This window comes from Sander lucioperca, chromosome 22 (assembly GCF_008315115.2).
Source record: "Sander lucioperca isolate FBNREF2018 chromosome 22, SLUC_FBN_1.2, whole genome shotgun sequence".
In the NCBI taxonomy this organism is placed as follows: Eukaryota; Metazoa; Chordata; class Actinopteri; order Perciformes; family Percidae; genus Sander; species Sander lucioperca.
In genome coordinates this window covers 28,174,814-28,192,589 of record NC_050194.1, presented here as the reverse complement: position 1 = coordinate 28,192,589, position 17,776 = coordinate 28,174,814, and the positions used below count along the sequence as shown (strand labels likewise).

Below are 17,776 nucleotides of genomic sequence, written 5' to 3'. Positions count from 1 at the left end.
GTTTACTTAACTGACGTTATGCAGAGGCCCGCTGGAACAAGCGCTAACGTTAGCTAATGTCAGCTATTGTAACTAACCTTATGCTCGCTATGTAAAAAACATGGCAGAGAGAAACAGACGTATGCCTACCATCCACTAGAAGACTCTGAACAGACTTTGAAAAGACTAAAGTCTGACACCATCGGACATCTAAAGACAATCATCTCACATCTAACGTTAAAGACTGTTATCATATGTAAAGACTGGGGCTCTTACAGGATCACAAATTGCAAGACAACTACGTTCGTTTTGAAAAATGTAACCAAGTTAGCTAGCTACCGTTAGTGTTAGCTGGTAACTAGGGAAAGTTAACAGATTTTCTGTTCTGCCGTACATGTAGATGAATGTGTCTAGTACCCGGAGGTCTGTGTTTATCAGCCGGTAAAGCTCCCGTTGGATGACAGGCTTCAGAAGGGTTGAACATGGTCAACTTTCCCTCTTTAGCGTTTAGCATAGCGCCATAGCAGCCATAAACAACACTGGCTCTCGCCGCTTGCTGTTTCCTGTTTGGTGCTGGACGGAGAGCACCCATTGGTTGTTGACAATGTTCATGCTGATAAATCAAAACACCAACACCAGGAACAAGCTGCCAATGATTGATGAAAAAAAAACGTGTTTGCCCAGCAGGAAGAATGGTGATAATGCTGCTAATCAAACATTTTTTTAAATGACCCATTTTCCCAACCAAGAAGAAAAGATACTTTAACTGAAAGCAGTAATGATCTACTGTGTGTTGTGATGTTAGATGGCAGATGTTAAGACACGCGTGCCAAGAAGTCACGTCACAGCGTTGCTACATTATTTCCTCTGCTGTTGTGTAATGCTGGCATTCCGTTTCAGTAATGGAGTCATGTCGGCAATGATCAGTGTAATACAAAAATATTGTGTCAGTGAGGGCAAGCCTGAAGATGCCCTTTAAAGGCACAGTACAAACACAGCAGTCAGGCAAATAACTAGGCTAGATAAACACAGCCACTATCAGCTTTATAAGCTCCACTAATGGCACAGTGTATGCAGGCAGACGCTGACTGTCAGGTGTGACTAATGGGCCAAATAAAGCATCTGATCAGCTATATTAGCAAAGAGCCACTAATGCATCCATGCCTACCTAGGCCTACAACAAAGTAGTGGTATAAAATACAGTACTGCATATTGACTTTAGAATCAATATGGTTGTTTGTATAACTGTGGCTGAAAGTGCTGAAACAACACATTCAGATTCATTTGTTTATGAACATTTGTGCACACACACAACGGAAAACAACCAGAGATATGCAAAACATCTGCCTAAAACCAAGGTGAAACAGTGGTTTGGTTTTTCTCAATTCAAAAGATGAAGCAAAGCTCGGTATGACCAAAATGACACAAAACTGCTATTGGAAGTCAGGTAATGCAGTACTACTACCAACATGCAGGAACACCTTACTCGGCACCAGTGTTGGGCAAGTTACTTTTAAAAAGTTATTATTATTTACAGTTACTAGTTACTTCTTCCAAAAAGTAACTAAATTAGTTATTCAGTTACAAATTATGAAAGTAACTAGTTACTTCAGAAAGTAACTATTGCGTTACTTTCAAGTACATTTTTAAATGCTCAAATGTGACCCCACCTCCACCTACCCCTCTTTAATGGAACTTAAAATACATGTGCATGTTCAATTATTTATGATAAATCTGAATATTATAATGAAATGCACACTTAATACAATACATTAACAGAAACAATGTACACAAATCTAAACTATTTTAATGTTGCTGTGGGACAAAGTGAGACTAGTCTCCAATCAAATGCCAAGTATGTAGATATTATATTTATATAGTGGATCGATACAAATAATACAACACCTCAACAGGCCACAACTGGGCAAAATGAAATTATGCTTGTTAAGCACTATACCAAAAATAAATAAATATATACACTCTTTGTAGTGCAAATAACTAAGTGGCCTGATGTTTATACTTGTGCGCTGGTGTGTGCATCGAGCCGGCGTGTGTGTGTGTGTGTGTGTGTGTGTGTGTGTGTGTGTGTGTGTGTGTGTGTGTGTGTGTGTGTGTGTGTGTGTGTGTGATAGAGCGAGGGAGAAGTGAGAGAGTGACGGCAACTCTAGAGTCATAGTGAGAGAACCAAAGTGTCTCCCCTGTTCTTTCTGACCACGGTGGAACATCTGGAGCAGGAGAAGTTAACCCTCTCCTTGATTTCATAACTCCATACCTGTCTCTCTCTCGTTGACTGACTCGCTTGTGTTGTTCGTTGTGTGTCTGACTATGCGTGCTTTCGAACACCCGCCCAACTCTACCTCTGATTGGCTTACTATGACATTTTACTCAACCTCAGCCAATGGTCAGCATTCATGCGCTTGTGTTGTGCACTGCCCACTAACCAAGGAAGAACAGTAAAAAAAAGTCTTTGCCTCTCGGCTCAGACTCAGAGATCTAGTTGGTCTGATGAAAAAAACAGCTTCAAATATAGTAACGCGCCGCATTTTTTGGCAGTAATGGTAACGGCATTATTAAGATGGGAAGAGTAATCAATTAGATTACTCGTTACTGAAAAAAGTAACGCCGTTAGAAACACCGTTATTTATAACGCCGTTATTCCCATCGCTGCTCGGCACTAGAAGTCAGTGGTATGACAACATATAAAAAAATGTAGGACATTGTGGGCAATGCTGTGAATCAATGACCTGAGCTTATTATATTATATTATAATTATATAGCCGCCCGGTACCAATTTTAGCCAATTCCGATTTCATGTTTTCTAACCACTTTACAGCACACACAAATATTTATTTTCTATCTTTTCTTTAATAGAAAATTTTACATTTTGAATAGAACATAGAATTTTTTTTTTGAATAGATAATCGAGCGCTATAAAATAGAACTATATAAATTACTCCTGGTGTGTCAACGGGCTTATCTGCTAACTTTAGCTACCAACGGTTACCTTGGAACAATCCAGCAAATAGACGGTACCCTAGAGTGCCGTTACCTGAAACAGATGATTTAACGTCACCGCTCATTTTACACACAGTTTAACAACAAAACTAAACGCTGAGGGAAGATTACTACGTTTTTAATGTTGGTTTTGAGCGGTATGCACCCCCACTAACATGGAAAGCGTTTTAAACAGTAACGTTAATACAGCGTGTCGGAGGAATACAGCGTCTCCTACAGCGGCCAGCGGGGCGTCAGAGGCAGAGGGACCACAGCGTTCGCTAACGTTAGCTTCTTGTCTCATCTGGTGTCTGATAAACAGTAAATTCATCAAAGTCAGTATGCCCAACACTATTTTCCAATAAACTGTAGCTGTCATATTTCACGGGACCCGCGTGAGTGCGGTTTTCATGTTCCAGTTTTTCAGCCTCAGAGGGGAGAGAGAGCAGAGATCAGTAGAGCAGACGGCTCTGCAGAGCAGTGTATAATTACAACTTTATGACATTTCATAAACAGCTGATTGAGCGGCAGTGAGCCGCTGCTACATGCATACAGTGGAAACCCTGCATGTGCACGTGTGGTGCTGATGTTGCGCGATGTAAATCATGTGGCGCCCGAGTGAATTTGACCGGCATAAAATCGGCATATGTCAGACTGACCAGCAGGTCATGGCCGATGACATGAAAATCGGCCAATTCCGGTCACCGGCTGGTCAATCGGTGCATCTCTAGTAGGAAGACTATGTGTCATCACAGACCACATGTCACACACAGACTTAGGAGAACTGAGTGCTGAGAGAGGAGACAGAAAGAGGGTGGCTGAGCAGCTGTGTGTGTGTGTGTGTGTGTGTGTGTGTGTGTGTGTGTGTGTGTTGCTGACCACACATAAATTTGCAACACCGTATGCAACCATCTGTGTATAATACAGCCTTATTCAATCATTATTTGCAGAAGTCATTCTGCCTTTAAGTAGCACTGCTACAGCAGAGAAAGAGAAACACACACTCTGCTGAGCCACACCTAGAGTGTATGTGGTCATCCTGTCATGATGAAAGCCACATCAACACTGAACCAGAACAACCACAGACCCAAACCCTTACCAGGAACACTGCGAACAAATCTGCATTTTAATAAACAGAAATAATCTGTCCACCTGAAATTTGACAGGTTTCATCTTTTGAAAAGATCAACAATCACAAAGACGACGATGCAACTTGCCAAACTTCCCCTCCCTGTCCTCCGTTTGAAGAGGCAGAAGATGAAATGCTAGTGCTGACCAGCCAGAGTCCCTGTCACACAGCCTGTTTAAGGCGGGACTGAAGCCTTAAGCCTCCTCGTCGCCTGTGTGAAAGTTACAAAGACAGAATAGACCCAATCACAAAGTTTGTTTACAAAACTTTCACTAACGTTAGGTTGGAAACAAGCCTGACCGGCAGTGAGATGTTGCTGTTTGTAACGCTAGATTTGGTTTATCAAAGACGCTAGCAAAGCAACACAGTACAGAAAATAAGAACAGTAGAGACCACAGATAGGTTGGACCAAAGTGATAAACTATATATTGTTAAAAGTTGCAGTTGTGGCTGAAAATGACATCAGAAATAAACAAGTTTGCCAATTTCACATTGTTCTGCAATTCAGATCAACTGCCATTTGTCTACCCAGAGTGATTGTTGTGTTAGCACGACGTCATGGTGATTTGGTCTATGGGGGGGGGACAGGGTTGTTGCGCTTTTAAGCTGGCAGAGGAGGTAGTCACAGAGCCATAACAGAGCCGAACCGATGGATGTGTGAAAGGGACAGCCAGCATGGCGGGAGTGCATACAGTAGGATACAAGAGTCGACCCCCATAGGGTCGAAAAGTGACAAACATTGTGTACAATACTCCACCTTCTCTTTCACTCGCTCTCTCAAACACACATATGTGCGGGTGCTGCAGCTGTCTCTGGCCTTCTCTCTACTGACGATTGTGCTACTGTACTACGAGAAAGTTAATCACAAATATAACTTCACAAAGCATTACAGAATGTCAGAATAGTCAAAAGTTCGACAGCAGACTGAAATTTACACAGGAACCTTCTAAGGTCTCTTTTAGGCCAAGATGAACATAATATATTTCACCATGAAATATTTCGACACTTAAAGCTGAAGCAGTTACATCACTGCCATATGAGATTGTGAGAGAGAGGAAAATGAAAGGTTAAGACAGTAAAAAGAGGCAACAGCAAATCCTGCCTCAATAAACACCTTATCAGTCCTTTGGCAGACAGGAAACCCACAGAAGACTCATTTCCCACACACACACACACACACACACACACACACACACACACACACACAGTAAAGTGAATGGGGAGGTGTGAGCACTTCCTCTCCTGTGAATAAAAACAATATGAGAGGAAAGCAGAGCAGTGACAGTCGGACTTGCGGGGTGTGTGTGTGTGTGTGTGTGTGTTTGTGTGTCAGGTGTTTCAGCATGTATGTGTTCTTATTTTTGTGCATGCATCTGTGTTTGAACTGAAGTGCAGACTCTGAGTGCATTATATCTAGGTGTATTATCATGTGATGTGTAATAAACTTAGACCCAAAAGCATGAGCTTGCCTGATGTGTTACTGTACACACACACACACACACACACACACACACAGTGTTTGTTAGCCTCTGGGTACCTGCATTTGTAAAAACATAATTTGAATGGTATGGATTTATGACAATTAAGTAGGTATTTTAAAATAACAAATTTGGACGATTTTCAATTCACAAAATCCGGGTTCCAGTAACACAACCTCCACTATTTGTTTAATTACAGGCAGCAACTTGAAAAGTTGTTGGCCAATCAAATTTCTCACATGAATGTTAATTTTATTTAAGAGTGTTGCAAAACACCCGAATATACAACACAACAAACCAGACTTTAACATTTCATTTATATTCATTTTGAGTGATGAGAAGGCTAGTTTCCTTGAGGGGCAATGGAAAAATTGCCTGAACTTACTGTAAGCACTGAATAATGGTTGTAGCAAATCAACAACAACCATGCAGGCAAACAAAATATAACTTCTGAGGATTCTGCTTTTGACAGTGTGCATTGCACTGTGGCTGAAACCAACAATTATTTATGTATTCATTATTTTTTTGATTAATCATTTAGTCAATACAATGTCAGAAAATAGTGAGCCATCACATTTCCCACTGCCCAAAATGGCTTGTCTGAGTAGCAGTCCAAAACCAAAGTTTATTATCACATATAACAAAGAAACTCAGCAAGTCCTCACATATAAGAAGCTTAATTTTCTGTCAATTGACTACTAAATTATGAATTAAGAAATTGTTACAGCTCTACATAGCACTAAGCTGGTAACCCCCATGGGATAAGTGGATGGTTATCAGCTAGGCAACATGCTTCCACATTTTCACATAGCTCACTGTGTAAATAATACACACTGTTCTCTGGTCCCTGGTAGATTGTGCTTTTCATTGACAGATTACATTTTAAGAAGGTACAGAAGTATAGTACTAGTCTGCACAGGGGACACACAGTACTGTACTTTATATGATAGTCATGACACGCAAACCATGCTACATTTAAGCACATTACACAATCAGGGGGTCACTGGGAACTTTACAGCTCAACAGCCCCAAACACAGCCTGAGGCAGGCCCTGTCTCGAGACACTGCTGCCATTAAAGCGGCAGCTCATTACACAACAAGGATCATGTGTGTCACACACACACACACACACACACACAATATACATCGGAATGCAAACATATTATCATAGACTCTAATTTACACAACACTTCTCATTGCCTCTCTCTCTCTCTCTCTCTCTCTCTCTCTCTCTCTCTCTCTCTCTCAGAAGATGCCTGTATCAGCACAGTGGGCAGCTGCGCACGGACACACACACACACACACAGACACACACACACACTATAACAGATTAAGTAGTAGTCTGAAAGGGAAAAGGTCACAAACAGCTGTGTGCGTGTGTGTGTGTGTGTGTGTGTGTGTGTGTGTGTGTGTGTGTGTGTGTGTGTGTGTGTGTGTGTGTGTTCGTGTGTGTGTGTGTGTGTGTGTGATGAAATGGGCCTTTTCCATTAGCTGACAGAGCTCAGGTTATCCTACAGGAGACATAAATCACACTGCAGCCTTACATCGCCTGACACCACCAGTCATTACACCAACACACAGAGGAACACGCCTCAAACATGTGCACACATGCAATGCAAACACTGATAAACACCGCCTTCACACACAAATACACACCTAAGTCAAGATTAAACTGGACCTGTGCTGTGATACATTAACAGTACCAATGCCGTTTCAAAATTGTTTTCCGTTCACAGCCGAATTTTCTTTTTGTCTGGATGGGAGTCCATGAAACACCAATCATCCCAATTATCCAGCTCCTGGGGATCAGCTGAAGTCAATGCTCTCACACCATGTCTATATGGGATGAGGCTCATAAGCAGCACATAGGATCTTGTGTTTATTATGCAGGACCTTTTTATCAAAGTCTACACGTGGTGCATTTGTCAGATACACATTCATGCGCTACACCATTTAAATGATGTGACTATCTGTCCTTCTCATATAGCCCTGGAAATGACCACGGCAAACCATGGTAAATATAAGAAATAAAATATTTTTGGGGATAATATAAAGAAAATGACCACATTCTGTAGAACCTCCCCACAATTTAGTTTTTTAAATTATTTATTTAGAAGTTTTATTTTTAGAGGTCGACCGATAGTGGATTTTACCGATACCGATAGCTAGGTTGGGCCGTATTTGCCGATAACCGATTAATCGACGGATAGTATTTATAACTTATACAGTTGACAAAATACATACATTGTTTCAAAAAAAGTCCAGACGCTTTTGCCAATAATCAAAATAATAATGTCATATTTATTGATATTACACCCACAGCAATGCTACACAAGCATGTGTGTTGTCTAAAACAGTTCTCCTACATATTTGGAGTCATCCAGTGCAAAAATAAACATAATGAGCATTATAATTCATATAAAGGACAAACAATCTCAAAACAGTGACGCCATTCTTCTCTGTAGAACGGTTTAGAACGGTAACAGACGATCTCTGACCTGGGGTGATCTATCTCTCCCACTATACTCTTTGTTCTCGCTTGGATTCCCATATAAGGCGTAATGTGTGACGGACCTGCCTTCCCATTGGTTGAAAACATAAACAAAGGCATCATGGGAGATTCCCTTGTCAGTAGCACCTACTGTCTATGGGTAGCACGGAGTTAGCGGCAGAAATTAGCGAAAACGTGATGAATTATGGACATCAAGTGGATAAATCTTGGATGTAACAGTTTGGATTTAATGCTCAACAACCCCGAAAAAAGGCACAAGTTCCAGGCTGGATAGAAAATCACCTGTAAAGGCTAGAAAGACACCAAAGACACCCCCGTGACGGCTAACTCGTTAGCTTTTAGCTGCAGCAGTCAGTAAGTCTCTACGTTTAACTGTTATTAAATGATCTAAATATGAATCAGAGGTGCCGTTTGGGATCGTGGACGATCCTTTAGGGTTCTGATTCTGACATTTGGGTCGGACTTGCGTTTATTTTTTCCGTGTTTTAACCGCTTGAGGTAAGTTAGCCTACTACTAATGTTTAGCGTCATCTCAGCCTCGAAAGCAAACAAACATACTGTTGTGCTGTTCTTTCTCTACTAATGCAGCATCTATTCAACAAATGAATAACTTTATAATATGACAAAATGCACTGTATACATACCTTTTTGCTGTCGATGCTTTAAACGCGCATCTGATGTCAGCCTTCTCCGCACAGCATGTGCTCTCCGTGCAGCGCGCAGTAACACGTGTCGAAAATAAACAACACCAGGCATCATAGTTTTTATTTCGCCTCTGTAATGCATGATGCCAGCAGACCCTTCTCAGCTCTCGCGTACTGTGTAATGAATGACAGCGCGCGCTTCTCAGCCGCTCCAGCAACGGACGCAACCATCGGTATGGATTTTTGCCGATAACGATAGTTCCACCAATCAACTATCGGTGCCGATTAATCGGCAAAACCGATGAATCGGTCGACCTCTATTTATTTTCACACCTGTCTTCAGGTATTACAAGCAAGCAATTTGGTGGTGGTAATATCAATGTATCATCACCATAAGAATTATGGAATTAGAGACTAGTCAGACCATCCACACGCTGCGGAGCGGAGGAGGGTCTAGCTAGTCCACACAGCATTCTGGGATGGGAGAAAAACGTGCTCTGGTTTATTGGCATTTCTTTAAACCAATCACAATCGTCATGGGTGGTGCTTAGCTCCGCTCAGAGCCGCTGCAAAATAGTCATGCGAGAGAAAACTCCGATTGGACAGATAGTCTAGCTAGCTGTCTGGATTTACCCTGCAGAGATCTGAGGAGCAGTTAACCATAGTCCTCACAAATCCACCAGAGTTAAAATTCCAACACAAAGAAAGTGGAACGAAACGGACATCAGCGAAAATACATGCATCCGGAGGAATTTCCTGCGGCACCGGAGCAATCCCGGAAGTGGAACGTTAAGGATATAGACTAGACTGACTGTGACCATTTGTCTGCCAAATGTCCACATTGGGACGTAGAGTATGGAGAGGTGTTTTTTCTACAGTAGGCTGCTAACAGCGGCAGAGGCAAAGAAAACAGTGGGTCAGTCAATGACATTATCAAGCACTTACATAAATAGATAAGACCTATCATATCAGAGCTACGTGGCACATGCCACTATATAGATGAGGACTGGCGGGTTAAATCGGCCGTCTAACAAACAAGAGTATACCAGGCAGACAGGAGGAGACGGGCTCAGACATACAGTATGCTCCGCGGACAGCTGCGGACTTCTACTGGTCGCGAGGATGCGCAAGCAGTTTTAGGAAAGTGGCTGTATGTGTCCACGACAATGCACGCAACGTTGTGGCTGTGTGACTGGTACAAGTCTGCAGCTGTCCGCAGACACGGAAAGTATGCCCAAGCTTCCCGGACGGGTGAACTGGGACTCAGTGTCCTGCTTGTTGGCTAACGATTAATCATCGGTTAAAGATGGTCAGCCATTAGTCAGATAAAAAAAATCTAAAATAGCATCCCTATTATTGTCTGTCTATATGTGTCGGCACTTTGACAGACTGGAGACCTGTCCATGTTATACTGGAAGGAGCTCTGCTGTTTTTATCCCTTTTTACTATAAGTCTAAATCCACACTGCAGACATGACAGTCACTTGTTTATCATACTTTAAAAACCTTTTTAACTTCTGTCAGCATGAGTGAACTATAGAAATGTCTTAAAACCTGCAGCTGAGACTTCCATCTAGATTTTTTTCCACTTCTAAATCTGTCTCTACTAGCACCATTACGTGTTCTATTATTACTCTTACTACTGCTGCTGTCATAAGCATCACAGAAGCACTGATCAATCCTACAATAGTGGACCAGAGGTAGGTCCTGCTACATCTTAGTTCAGACATTCCTTACTCCTTTCAGTCCTCCATCCATTCCTGTGTGTTTCCGCGCTGCTGTGACCAGGCTGTTTAACTACGTCTTTGTCCTTCACAGCCAATTTGCTATTAAGGAGGAGAGCCTCTGGGTGGGATCCCACATGCTGCCTAACGTGAGTGATTACACACCGGGTTCAGTGGATGCACAGCAGCTGGAGATGCATCCATTTGCTGCCACACTGTGGCTCTTGTGTCTGATATCGTCTTTTAAAGGGGAGTTAGTGACCTGGTAACCTACTTGTGGAGCTAAAACAATTCATTAATTAGTGGATCAACAGAAAATGTACAATTTCTTTTCATTAAAGATTATTGGTCTAAATATCAAATCGTTTTTGACTACAACTTTGATATTGTAAACTGAATACCTACGGGTTTAGGACTGTTGATAACACTATATATAATAATATCAATATATAATAGTTCCATGTTGAAATGAATCTTCAATACAGTCTGTCTATTGAGGATAGCACATTTTAACTGTCTACAATAAACATGCATGTGTATCAGTTGGCATGGGAGTATTATACAAAGTATTTTCAAAATCCTACATTGGTGTATTGGTGTCTAATAGCAACATTATGAGTTGTATTAAAGCAGCATACAGGCTCAAACAAACACATTAGTGCAAAGTAGGAATCCATGTTTTCTGGTAAATAACCAATGTACACATATCTGTAAAAGTCTATAGACCTCATTATAAAGCCCAAAGCTGAGAAAAGGTACAAGACGGAAAGGGATGAATGAAAAGAGTACGTGAGAGAGACCCAGAAAGAGTAAAAACAGACGGAGACGAACAATGACAACCATGAATAAATTGAGAAAAAGAAGAGGCACACAGTGTGTGTGAGTGTGTGTGTGCGTGCGTGCGTGTGTAGGTCACAGGGGCTTAGTTATGTAACGATGTAATAACTACACTAGTCTGTGTGTGGTCTAATCTGCGTGTCTGACTGTGTCTGTTTCTAGGTGAATGTGTCAATATTAAATCAACATCAGTGTTCCTGCAGAAGCGTTCAAAGACTGTGCATGTGCCAGAAAGCAAGCCAGACTTCCTGAACATTTATCTTAAGAGTAGTGATGAAGGAGCAAGTGCAGAGCCTGAAATGAAGAAATGCTTTCAGATGCAGCTTCTGTCTGACTAAACTGATAAGAATACAAATGGGGCACTTGCTAATTTGTGTTGTCAGTATTTCCTTAACACACCAATCTGCTCTCTTTGTAATCAAGTCAATTCCTCCATGGCCATGTTAAGATAATGCTCACACAAACTCAACTGTTCCTACATTTGCTTCACAGTAAACGTATCCACTCGTGGCTCCTTATGCCCCTTTCACACCAGTGACCAGGGTTGTCTGATCAGGGTTCAACACTTCTTTTGGAAATTCAAACCAAGCCAGTCTACATGGGTATATCCCTGGTCGTGACAATTCAGAGATCACCTGGGTCAACCCTGGAGAACTGCATAACAATTACCTTAAGTGCTAGAAGTGGGCGGGGCTTTACACATCATATTCAATGAACAGCTAACATCACATACTCCCGTCCAGCTGTACACCAGCAGAACTAATGTTTTGTAGCTACTTCAAATTGTCATTGTACAGTAGAAGGAGAGAGAGAAATAAAGCCTTTTTGATTATTGTTTCGCAGCGATTACGTTCGGATTTCTCCTCCTCATATTTATTGCAGCAGCTGGAAAAGGAAGTAGGTTACTCTAGTATCGATATTTGACTATTTTAAGATGAGGGAAAAACATTTCTCTTTGTTTGATTTCATTAAAAGTAAAGTTGGGCTTTGCTGTTGTCTGAGAGAGAGAGAGAGAGAGAGAGAGAGAGAGAGAGACACACAGAGAGGCGGTGCCGAAAGAATATAACTAAACTTATTTTCATATGTTTACGTTCTAACGCTGGGTTTTTAGAGACAGTTTAACCTGTAAAACTCTGCAGACAAATTCTGTGTTGTTGTTTTATCAAAGTGTGCGGTGGACTGCCATTTCCCACCAATCACATAATTTGTCCCGCCCCATCTGTTAGTGCATCTGTTTGTCATTGTCATTGATGTGTGTGTGTTTGTGGGTCTGTACTCAGATTTTTTGATGTTGTTGCTATGACAATAGCAGCAGAGGGGCAGCGATATGACGAATGAGTGAAAAAAAACAGGAGGAGTCAGACAGAGAGAAAAACAACCAGGAAAAAACAGTGTGTGTGGAAGTCTTTGAACTCTTATCCCCCCCATGCGTGTGCCAGATGGTGCTGTGCACACTGCTATTACATAATCAAAACAGTGAATCACATTTCCATGCAGCCACTGCCGGGCATACACAGAGAAAAAAAAAACATGCACACAGTCTTAAACTAAATGCCATCAATGTCAAACATTTATGAACGAATTTAGACACAAAAACATTTAGCTACAAATATGAGTTGACTGCCACAGACAAACACACATCCACACTGCTTTAGCATGAGCATGTGTACCCAGACCACTGTCATCTGAAGTGTGTGTGATACAATGTGTGCGTGAGAAGTGTGACATACAGATGACAACAAAAACACCACAGGAACCACACTGGCACCACACCAATGGTGGATGTGTGTGATAACAAGAGACAGAGCAGTCACAGCATCAGAATGCGCGCGCGCACACACACACACACACACACACACACACACACACACACACACACACACACAACACAACAGAGTGGGACATTCCTATTAAAACCACTATCAGACAAACATTTTAACTGTGGTTTCAGCTGCTACTTTACTCACGTCACTATATTATATTATCTCCTTTCTTATCATCTTATCATTACTATCTCAATGTACACAGCTTATTTTTGCACTACTGTTCTCATATCATAATCATTATTATCATAACGTGTACAGCTTGTCCTTAAATTGGTTACATGTTTTCAAAATAAATTCCAATATTGTGTTACTGTATTACTCTATGTACTGTCTTACTCTACGTGCACCCCCGCTGTTCTAACTGGACAACGTTCAACTTGTCAGTTCTGTCAGCTCATCGTTATTTTTCCAAAAGCCAAGAAAAATGAAATGTGCACAGCAAGGCTGCCAACTTTGCCACTGAGGCAAAGATGGAATTTGTTTCATTATGAATGGTTTCATTCTATACTTTGGGTTTTGGTTTCCCTATGAAGAATTTCTTGTAAAATTTTCGACATTTTGTAGACCTGTTGTAGATGTTAGGTGCCCTATAGTTCCTCAAAAAATACAGTTCAATCACAACTGAAAATATGCCTCATTGTGTGTGAATAGAGGTGAATCAATATATTTGTTTGTGTTGCAGTGTCAGATCCGTTTCATATGTAAAACATTTGGCGGCGGTGCGCGGTGCTCGGGGGGGTGGGGTTGTGGTTCGGACAGACCTGCCCCGCCACTGCTAAAAAAAAATCCTAAAGGAAACACTGCTTGCAGAAAGAAACGGCTGTTGTCGGGTTAAAATGTCACTGGCAAAGAGGCTGAAGCAAAACATGCGTGACGTGGAAAACCGCAGCTTTAAAGATGAATGGACTGATAAGCAGGCTACGCATTCGTCCTGTATGCCTCATTTGCAATAAGCTGTTGTAAAAGAATACAACCAGCATCATCATCAAGAATGAAGAACTCAAACATAACGATGGCGTCATTCACGTGCATAATAAGTAGCCACATGCATGTGTTTTGGTCTTATAATACATCCAGAGATGTACCGCTCCAGCAGAGAGGATGGTTCGTTTAGCCAGCAGCTAAGTTTACAAAAATTTGTCCAAATTTCAAGATTCGTGGCAAAATCAAACAGTTAGACTACAAACTGACAGCTTTTGTTTTAGCTTGTTGGTAAAAGTTTGCTATTTGCAGAGTAGAGCTGTGTTTGTGTAAAACAGCGCGGTGGACGAGAGTGGACTGAGCAGACAGATCAGATTGAAATATATGGCTTCCTACATGTTTATGCCTGTAGACAGGTGAGTGGGTATTGATAAGTATTGACTTACTCACAAAGGTTTTATTGTAGCCTACTTACAGTAACGAGCGCTAGTTCATCTGCGCCAGCGGCCACTGGTTATCCTCTGGTTATTTTCCCAGTCAGGTAGTGCGTGTTGTAACACACACACCTCTCGGCTCAGTTGTGTGTGTGGTGCGCGGGCATCGCTGTACAGAATCCCGGCATGGGAATAGAGATGCACACACAGGGGGGCTGGGTTTGTGCTCTACCTGTGTAATGTTACCTGCTGTAAATGCTTGAAATGCTAAATACCAGAACGCATTTTTTCCTCTTCACATTTTCTGAATTCATGATTATTCTGCAGGCCGGATTGAAAGCTTTAGCAGGCCGGATGTGTCCCGCGGGCCGCCAGTTGACGATGGCTGCTGTAGGATATATAACTCTTTAGTAAAGACAATAAAATAAAATTAAAAAAATAGGAGAAATTGAAAATGAATATTGATAGTAAAGTAATTTACTATAAATAAACTGTATTAATCAGTTATTCTAGAAGTCAAAGTAACATGAAGCAACTATTGGCATTTTTTGGACCAAATGTATCCAAGAACTAAGGATCCTAATTAATTAACGTGTGTTAAAATTAGTAGAGCTGGATCAGAACATTCGTTTGATAGGTAGGTATTTGATTTTCAATTTTGGGATTCGAATATTCGTGCATGCAGGCTGAAATTCCCTGTGGTGTTTTGTCTCAGTCAGGTAAACATAGTATAGCCATTCATAACACTAATGCTGGCTGGCTGCATTCATTCACAAAAACTTTGTCGATAGTCACTTGTCAGACAGTCCAGTAAAAACGCAGGTCTTTCCGTTTATTTTGAATGCCTGCAGCAACAACTTAAGTCCAAATCAACTTTTGGAGAAAAGCAACCTGACGTCACCCTGCAGTGGACAATGATGTCACTGGAGATCAGACTCGCCTGTCCGTATCGCGGCGTGCGAGGTCCCTTAACGTTACAGTAAACGGGAAACATCACTGCCTCTATCGCTGCTACAAAAAAGTTTCAAACACTATGATCACACTCGTCCCTCTTTATCTCACTTTTTTAGCATACTCAGGAAGTAATTTAATCACTTTTGAACGTCTGTATACAACTCAAAAGATTTCCACCTTTTGCCTTTTCAAAAATAATGATTTGTGTTGACCCGTGCTTTCTTGGCTATGAAGCTGTGAGGTTTATGATTGACCAATCAGCGTTTCTGGAGACCAGTGACTATGCAGTGGCTGAGCAACCAAAGAACTATAGACTTTGGTTCTTTAAGTGGATGCGCAGGTAAGGTACCTACTGGAAGTGTCTTAGATGGGTATAGTCAGTGTTCCTGAAAACAAGGCTACTTGAGGCAAAAATGTTCAGTATCACGGATGCAGATGAATTAGTCACAAAGCTACATGATTAATGAAAAGCTGGAAAAGCATGACAATGTTCCAATCAAAGTACTTCACAATGAGGATGATAATGGTGGCCTTTAGAAGCTCAACAGACACAGCCCGACACAGAACAGCTGGGAAACACAGCGGGGCTGCCACTCAGTCACCACTTCCACAAATAATGGCCACAAAGGACAAATACGTGTAACAACTTAAAGTGAGGCTGATGAATAGGGCTGGATATCGTTCAAACATTTTCGATATCAGTACCGATACCATTACCGTGACTTCGATACTGGTGCCTCAACGATGCTTTTTTCGATACCAATTTTATAAAACAAAAAGAAATTACAACATTACACATTACGGCACAAATCGTTTTATTTATTTTTTCAGCCCCTACTACTTGAGTTTTTCCTGCGTGTCTCTATGACGTTTAACATTAGAGAGCCAATCACAGGCATTGTTAGATCTTGGTAGAAGCATGCTGATTGGCTCACTGGTGCTGATGAGATTTACCCCTTAGGTATTGAATGACGAGGCATTTTTCGATACTCGATACTTTAAAAGGAAATTCGGTCGGTGTCTAAAAAATATAATATTTGGTACCCAGCCCTACTGATGAATGATCCTGAGGCTTTATATTTAGATGAAGAGAAGTGTGGCCATATGGCTGACTGTTTCTATTTTTGTGTCCAGCCTATAAATAGAAAACAAATGTCTTACCAGGGCAGGCCACTGTATGTGTTTGGCCTTGGATCCTTGCAGCACGCTTCCTGCTCCTCCCGCTCCTCCGGCTCCCTCCTTCCTCTTGGCCCAGACCAGCTGGTGCTCCAGCAGAAACAGCTGGAAATCCTCATAGACCTTCACCCACTCTCTGTTCTCCCACTCCTGGTCGTCAAACTCCACGTATACCTACAAACCACAAAGAGAGAAGTTTCAACAACAACATCACAAACCCAACCAATTATGAGGGCAGTTTGGTTTCGCATTTAAGACCTGGGTTAGACCTGCCTACTGGGACGTAGTTTTAGACTGATAAGACAGTTGCATTTTTACATTAGAATGTTTCTACAGTGCAAGTTGGAGAAGGAGAAGGAGAACGAGAAGATGAAGAAATCAGAGAATCATTCTACATCTTGTATATCAGATCAGATCAGCGTATTAACGCGTATAAACAAACAGTTAAAACCACACAACCCGTGGGTACTTTTAATATACACAACACATTTCTGATGGCATATAATTAAAAACAAAAGAAGAAGTTTGGGATGTGTGAGTGAAGCACCAGCAGCTGTTTGATAATAGTTGATAATATTGAATGCAGTTTGAGTTAACAATAATGTAGAGGTATTCTAATGTTGCACAGCAGAGAGTCCCAGGCCACATCTACACTACTAGGTTTTCAGCGGCGTTTTGAGACAAAAACGGTCTCCGTCCACTCAAGAGTTTGAGCTCCAGTGGCAGAACTAATCTCTGTCCATATTAACACGTCTGACAACACATATCACACGACCATTCGCTTACACTGAGCATGTGCGTGCCGGTGTAAACAGGAAGCAGATTGTCTGACGTTACCGGTTGCAATACAGAAAATACTTTGGAGAAAAAAACAACAATGGCGAAAAGTAAAACCAAGGATTTATTTGCTTGGACCAACGACAAGGTGGAACTGTTACTGAAAGGTATGTAAGCCTACCTTACCGACTGGACGGACTGATGTGCAACGCCATTTTCCAAAAGTCTCCGTTGGTGCTCACCCAGACTACAACGCAACCCCGGAGTTTTCAAACCCAAACGGGGGCAGCAGTGTTTCCAAATGTCTCCGTTTAAAGGGCTCGGAAACGCTGGAGTAGTGTGGGTGAGGCGTAAACGTAGCAAAAGCTACTCCTTTTTGAACCGAAACGTAG

General features: G+C 41.6%; 1 protein-coding gene across 4 annotated transcripts in view; it reads right to left on the bottom strand.

The window, feature by feature from the left end:
• jmjd1cb (jumonji domain containing 1Cb) overlaps positions 1 to 17,776 on the bottom strand; it is a 144,342-nt gene that overhangs the window by 69,333 nt on the left and 57,233 nt on the right. For all 4 annotated transcript variants that reach the window (XM_031324023.2, XM_031324025.2, XM_035997939.1 and 1 more), the window contains exon 2: positions 16,593 to 16,781. In XM_031324023.2, coding sequence (XP_031179883.1) covers positions 16,593 to 16,781 — 189 coding nt within the window. The remainder of the gene's footprint in view (positions 1 to 16,592; positions 16,782 to 17,776) is intronic.